This window comes from Sardina pilchardus, chromosome 22, assembly GCF_963854185.1.
Source record: "Sardina pilchardus chromosome 22, fSarPil1.1, whole genome shotgun sequence".
Lineage (NCBI taxonomy): Eukaryota > Metazoa > Chordata > Actinopteri > Clupeiformes > Clupeidae > Sardina > Sardina pilchardus.
The window spans coordinates 23,262,117-23,269,616 of record NC_085015.1 but is presented as its reverse complement, the minus strand read 5'-3'; the positions used below and the strand labels follow the sequence as shown (position 1 = coordinate 23,269,616).

The window sequence follows — 7,500 nt, the reverse complement described above, 5'->3', positions numbered from 1 at the left end:
AGAGGCCTGGAGTAACGCTACATTGCCAAAGTTCCCTAAACTCTCCCACTCATACATACACGCACGTGCAGGCACACACACAAACACACACACATATGCACGTGCGCGCACACACACACACACACACACATGCGCATGGCACACACTGGCAGTTTTGGGCTGCTGCGGCCTATTCCAAATGGTTGTTTTCCTTTGTGCAGCCTGGCGTAGGGAGCGGGGGGTGGGGGGTTGGAGGGGGAGAGGGAGAGGGAGAGGGAGAGGGAGAGAAAGAAAGAGGGATGAGAGTGCTTAAACGAGTCTGACAGAGGGCTGGAGCAGTGGGCTTGGGGCTTGGCTGGGCTGCTCTCTCTCTCTCTCTCTCTATTTCTCTCCCTCTCTCTGTCTCTCCCAGCCTGTTGACTGCGGCCTGTTCTACACGGGCTCCGTGCTGGGCGGGTGTGGTGGGGAAGAGAGAGAGAGAGAGGAGGGAGAGAAAGAGAGGAGAGAGGTAGAGAGGGAGAGAAAGAGAGGAGGGAGGGAGCAAACTGGGATCTCCAGGCTGAAATGCGAGAGGGAGCCCTGGCACCGGTGGCAGCATCAGGGCCTGAGTGGGCGCACTGCCAGGGCCTCTCCGATTGGCACTGGAGCACCCACCACTACACACACACACACACACACCCCAACATAAAATCAATAGAGCTGCAGAGCACGCTGAGCCAGACTCTAGCATGGCCCTGGTCCCTCTCCAGCACTGGCACACACACACACACTCTCTCTCTCTCTCTCTCTCTCTCTCTCTCTCTCTCTCTCTCTCTCTCGCTCTGTTTGGCTCTGTTTATCTCGACTAATCAGCTACCTTTTTTACAACCGTCTCTCTATTTGTCTACACAATACCAAATATATATCCGTCCAGTGACAGGGAAATGCAAATGTTTCACTGGCAGCACTTAGTTACAGTTTTTTCCCCAAAGTATATAATGGAAGCCTAACATTCGACCAATCTCCCTAACCAACTATTCCATCAATCCATTTACAAAATCCCTTTTTCCTGCATTTATTTACAAATAAATCTGTCCGTTTGTTATCTTGGTAATGTGGCTGTGTGGCGGAAGGGCCTGCGCTCTCGTCCACCCCCACTCTGGTCAGAGCATCAGCGGCACGTCCTCTAACCCCACAGGGAGTGTCCCCTCTGCCCTGAAAGTGTGTTCGAATTCGGGCTTAACCCGAGACGGCTTTCAGCTCCCCATCCCTAATGGACCGTTGGCCATGACTGTCCGCTCGCATCACTCCTGGCTGCCGGGGCCCCGGCCAATGACAACCGCCGGTGCGCTCCGGTGTGACCCAATCACAGAGGGGTTCTGGTGCGGGCGCATTATGACATCATCTCTGCAGCTGAGGAGAGCTGCTGTGTCTACGAGAGAGACAGCAGTCATGGAATAATACCCCCCCCACCCTCACACAAAAAAACAAACACACACACACACACACGCACGTAGATGTACACGTGCACACAATCTGACAGACTCCGTCTGACACCTCCAGCTCGGGAACTTCTTAATAGATCTCCCAGCTGCTCTGCACAAACATGTAAATCACAGCTATTTTCTTTGGCTTCGGAGAGGGCGAGCGCTGTCTCTTGGATGCCATTCATATCTTCATTCATAACCGACACAGGAAAATACAAAAACAAGCCCGGAGGTATATCTATCTGCTGTGGCTAATGGGCATAGCGGCACAGATGACATCTTTCCTCATTCTCTCTCTCTCTCTCTCTCTTTCCCTCCCTCTCTCTCTCTCTTTGTTCATTCGCTCTCTTGACTCTTTCTCTCCGTGGACAGAAATATTCTGGATGGAAACCTGACGAGGCAAACCCTCACACTTTCAGGTCTGGTAAAGACAGACAACAGACCCTGGAGAGAAGACGGAGAGAGAGAGAGAGAGAGAAAGAAAGAGAAAGGAGGGAGAGAGAGAGAGAAAGAAGGAGAGAGAGAGAGAGAAAAAAAAAAGGAGAGAGAGAGAGCGAGAGAAGACAGGGAGTGAGGGAGGGAGGGGGGTGGGTGAGGCATGATGGGGTAACCTGACGCTGCAGATAGGGGGTGGGCCAATCACTCCAGCAGGGTGAGTCTTCCCAGGCAGGGCTGGGGCGAGTGCCATGGGAATCACCTGAGTGTGCTATCAGAGCTTAGCAGGAGCGCTGCGGTGCAGAGCCTAGCGTAGCGCTGTCACAGGGGCTAGCTTTCATTTGCATCTAATCCACTCACACATGCTTATACTTATACATGGACTACACCTACACAAACACACAGAAACACAGAAACACACACACACACACAAATACACACATGTACAAACCAACATACCGGGAACCAGCATTGGAGGTGTCTTACCAGACATGCTCTTCATCGAACATTGACTATTCTTTCTCTTCCTTTTCGGGCCATCGAGCCACCTGCGTAAGGAGACAGCAAGAGATGAGACAGAGGGAGAGAGAGAGCGAGAGAGAGAGAGAGAGAGAGAGAGAGAGAGAGAGAGAGAGAGAGAGAGAGAGAGAGAGAGAGAGAGAGGGAGATGAGAGTTGACGTTAGTGTATGGTTCTAAGCAGGCTCGCGGGAGCCTTTGTATGCACGGGGGCCGGGGCGACTGCCGTCTCTGTGGGCTGAGCGACGGGCGCGGAGCTGAGGGCTCTGCGCTCGCTGCACCGCCGCCGCCGCTGCCTTCGCCCTGCCTCGGCACTTAGCGAGAGCCCCGCCGACATGACAACCCTGTCACTTCCATTTGAAAAGGCAGAGGAAACAAGCAAACAAGAGTCGGAGAGGAACAGGGAGAGGGAAAGAGGGAGAGAGAAGAAGGCTGGGGAAGGGGTTGTGTGTGTGTGTGTGTGTGTGTGTGTGTGAGAGAGAGTGTGTGTGAGTGTGTGTGAGCGAGAAACAGAGAAACCAGGAGAGAATAGGAGAAGAAAGGAGAGCGAACGAGAGAAAGAAGCGAATGAGAAAGAGATAAACTGAGACATAAAGTAAAAGAGACCAGAAGAGTCAGTCAGATTGTAAAAAAACAGAGGAAGGACAAAAAAAGAAAGAAAAGGAAAAGAAAGAAAGAGAGAGAAAGAAAGAGAGTGAGGCTCCTCTATTTCCAACACTTCAGCACAGTCGGGGCTCTTGCTCGCCCGCCCGCCCGCTCCCTCTCTCTCTCCTCTCTGCCAGCCTCTGAAAAGGCCTCTCTGCCAGCAGACAGCTCCTCTGGGAACCATGGCTTCTTATGTAACCCAGCCTGCCCTAATAACGCCTCCTCTCTGCTCCGCCGCTAACGCTAACTAACTCCCCTCCGCCTACTGTTCACCCCAGAAAGCCTCATGCTAGTCTATTCTCCGCTACCGCTAGCGCCGAGTCCCCTCAGTGGTGGACTGTTATTTCACCCCCCCCCCCAAAAAAAAGCCTCATGCTAGCCTACTACGATATTCTGCCTCCCCCGACGCTAACTTCCCACAGCTTACTGTTCAGACTAAGAGCTTCACGCGAGTCACGCCTCTAGCGCTAGCTCTCCTTAGTCAGCTGTCTCCTTAGTCACCCCTAAAAAAGGCCTCATGCTACCAGTACTTACACACTCCAAAGACACAGACATACAAAGAGAACTACAGACAGATAGATAGTCTTTATTGCCCACAGAGCCCGAAGAGATGGCTCCGATGATGAACAGGAACATGGGTCTAAACCAAAAAAAAAAGGAAAAACATTTTACAGTTAACTTTTATGGTCTTGCAAATGACAGGAGCAATAAAGTTTAAAGAGGAGGCAGCGAGGTCGGAAGACTGCGGCCTGCAGGGGGAGCCGCAGGCAGTGTGGAGGCGCATCCTTGAGACCAATAAAAACTTCTGGGAGTCTTTGTTTTCGCTCGGGCATCCCAGCCCAGCCCACTCCACCCCCCCCCCTCCACCACCCCCACACGCCCACCCCCCAAGCAGACTAACAAATCGAGCTTCAATTGGCCTTATTGAGTCACAGAGAGGATTTGATAAAGGCTTGCGATGATCTCCAAATCAGATTCATGTGATTTGTGCCAGGCCAAATAAGAAGGGAGGAGAGGAAAGAGATCAGAGAGAGAGAGAGAGAAAAAAGAGAAAGAAAAAAAAACAGAACAGAACAGAGCTCACAGAGGAATAAAGTTACTTTTGTTTACAAGAGGGAGGAGAACAGCAGAGGCTTGTTGTTGCAGACCAGAACCAAAGGGCTTTTTTTTCTTTTTCCGGGAGCCTCTCACTTTCTGACGGCAACTAATTCGGGACGTTCGTCCGCTTATCAGATGCATGAGGACGACGGATGTGCGGCGTTTGGCTGAGAGCTCCCCCCCCCCCCCCTTCTGAGAGACTGCATCACAGAGAATCTGTAAGCGCTCCCTAAATTAGCGAGGACTGCTGAGACCTTTCGCTGCAACATAGAGGGCAGAGCCTCGTGCTAAGACAACGCCCCAGATTTGCGTCACCCTCCTCCGTCTGCGTGCGTGTGTGTGTGTGTGTGTGTGTCTGTGTGTGTGTGTGTGGCCAGCCAGAGGTACATGTCACTCACATCATCAGGCCCCCCCGTCTTTGCACCGGTTCCCATGATGCTCAGGGCCTGAATGATGAAGCTGCCAATCATCAAGCTGACAGCCGCGGATGCCCAGGCCAGCACCAGGCACGGCCCCAAGAGAAGCAGATGTGCACGCATGCGCCCGCCCGCCCGCCCGCACACACACACACACACACACACACACACACACACAAAAGCACGTGCTCAAATCCCAAATCGCTCAAATCATCCACATGCTGCCTCCTAGGGACTGCCAGAGTCTGTCCAAGGACGCCCAAAGAGAGCGCGGAATGACTTCGCCACACTTTTCCTCGCTCTATCTATCGCCCCCTCGCTTTTTTTTTTTTTTTTTTGGACAGGCAGCGTGGCAGACGGCCGTCGACTTTCACCCTGGGTTCAGGTAATCAACGCTGAGCCCCCCTCCCCCCCCCCCCCCCCCCCGAAACTAATGAGAGAGAGGGTTTGCATCACGGCCAAAGCTAGTCAGATTAAGAGATTAGAGGCCGGCTAGCTGGTGGCTTCTCTTCCTCTTCCTCCTCCTCCTCATCCTCTTCCTGTGTCTGCTGCTGCTGCGCGACGCTGCTGCCGGGCTAGCCGACCTCGGGGCACACGCTGGTCCACACGCTGCTGCTCACCCATGACCGGCGCTATAAAAAGATGCCCCTGCAAAAGACTACCCTGACGGCAAACTAACAAAAAGAACATACCCACCACCACCACCACCACCACCACCACCACCACCACCACCAGACAACACACACTACACACACACACACACACACACACACACAGCCTATATATAAAATAAAAATAAATAAATGCATGGGGAGGGGGGGGGGGGGGACTCTCAGAGGCATTGAGCAGAAGCGGCCGCGTTTCCTGGAAAAACATCAATTATTACTGGACCAAATGGAAGGGCTACACGACTTTGCCATTAGGCTGGGGTAGAGTAGCTCTCGCGCGGTGACAGACAAGCCGAGTCAGAGCGGCCAGGCGCAGTTTTGTCGAGCGTTGGGGGAGCGACTGGTGCTCGGGACCAGTGCGGACATTTTGTTTGCAAATTCAAAACAAGTTAAGACTAGACGTGTGGGGGGGGGGAGGGGGGGGGGGAAGGGAGGGTGGGTGGGTGGGATTGGGGAAGGGTGGGTCATCTTGTCGGATCTTCCTCTCACGTGGAAATAATGCGACCATTCACGCGTAAACACCAAAAACAATACCACTTGCCAAAACTCCATACACATGCATAATTGATAGGGATTTGACACCAATGCGATAGTGTGATCAAAGGCGAAGGATGCAGAGTGCGTGTTTTTTTCCCCCTCTACAATCCCAATATGAATAGCTCAACATCAAAGACCCCGCGCTGACAATCCGCCGTTGTTTCCGAAGCCCCCGAAAAATAGCAACATCTGAGGTTTTTAGCAGCTTCTAAAAGTCCCCGTTTTTAGCGAGTCAAGAGAGAGAGACGATAGAGACAACGGGTGGTGGAGGTGGGGAGGGTGGGAGAGGGTTGGGAGACAAAAACCCGAAAACGAACAGAAGCCTGTCAGAAGAGCTTGGTCTAAAGCACTGGAATGGAACAGACAGAGGAAGAGGGAAGAGAGAAAAGAGAGGTATTTTTGCTGACCTGATGATGCATTGGGAATGCAGGATGTGCATGGTCAAACGTAGCCGCTACTCCGAAGCCTGACTCAGTCACTCGTGCATCTACCGAGTGCGCAGTAAACACACTAACTGGGTTTAGCAGAGCCTGCTCCCTCTTGCATAAGAGCTCTCACTCTCTCTCTCTCTCTCTCTCTGTTTCTCTCTCTCTTGTACTCTCCTGCCCTCCCCTCTGTCACCCACTGTGTCTGTTTCTCTCTCTCTCTTCCTCTCTCTTCCTCTCTTTCCCTCTCTCTCTCGTGCCCGCTCTGCCCAAATCCCCTTTTGACTACTCCCGTCTTTTCTCACTGGTTGATTTTCTAAGAATCCCTTTCCTGTTGGTTTCTATCTCTCTCTACCTCTCTCTCTGTCACTCTGTGTCCCTCTCTTAATCCTGCCTCGCTGCTTTGATTGGTTGGCAGACAGACCCCTGTCCATTTGTGTTGTGTGTGTGTGTGTGTGTGTGTGTGTGTGTGTGTGTGTGTGTGTACCTCTGTAGGCTTTTTGTGTGTGTGTGTGTGTGTGTGTATGTGTGTCTGTGTGTTTGTGCGTGCCCACACGTGGGAGTCTATGTTTTTAAAAGCTGGTAGCAGGAGAGAGAGATGACTGTAGTGGACTGTTTCACTGAGTCTGTAACGTCCACACAAACACACACACACACACACACACACACACACACACACACACACACACACACACACACACACACACACACACACACACACACACACACACACACACAGGGATATTTTTAACTCGAAACATCTAAAAATAAAACTCAGACTATACACTCAGCACTTGTAAAAGGAGCTGGTTTGGATAATTAAAGCTCGCTTACAAGGGCAGCGCAGGGGAAACGTTCCCTATAGCAAAACTACAGCACACACAGCAACTTTTTTGTTTTGTCACAGAAATAGCGGTCCTATGTGCATTGCATTTAACGTTCCTTAGTTATTATCGACACATAAATCATTTACACAGTAAATGTACTGTTATTATAATTGTGTTGGATGTATAGCTTATGCTAATGAGTAACACGGTCTCCTATTGAGTGCCCCGTGCTGAGGACATCTGATTCTCAGTGCTTGTGCTGTAGGTGTTGCTCTCGTTTCCAGAGGGGGGCGGTGAGAGCAACATCACCACAGACACTTGATAAGCCCTAATCCTCTCTCTTGGCACCAGTCAGATGGCTTAGCAGCACGTAGGTGTAAGCACTTAACCCAACGTAAATGTATGAATTTGTACTACGACCAGAGACGCTGGGCGAGAGAATGTGTGCTAGAACTGCTACTCCTTTATCTACTTCCGCTAACTATTG

The 7,500-nt window shown here is 51.6% G+C and overlaps 1 protein-coding gene across 3 annotated transcripts in view; it reads right to left on the bottom strand.

The window, feature by feature from the left end:
* The window catches only part of LOC134070491 (thyroid hormone receptor alpha), a 131,394-nt gene that overhangs the window by 15,021 nt on the left and 108,873 nt on the right, over positions 1-7,500 (bottom strand). The window contains exons 1-2 of one of the 3 annotated variants that reach the window (XM_062526875.1): positions 6,169-6,200; positions 2,367-2,428 (exon numbers count right to left, since the gene is read on the bottom strand). In XM_062526875.1, the coding sequence (XP_062382859.1) occupies positions 2,367-2,428; positions 6,169-6,200 (94 nt within the window). Of the gene's footprint in view, positions 1-2,339; positions 2,429-6,168; positions 6,201-7,500 lie in introns of those variants that run through there. The other 2 variants (XM_062526873.1, XM_062526874.1) reach the window with 2 other exon arrangements.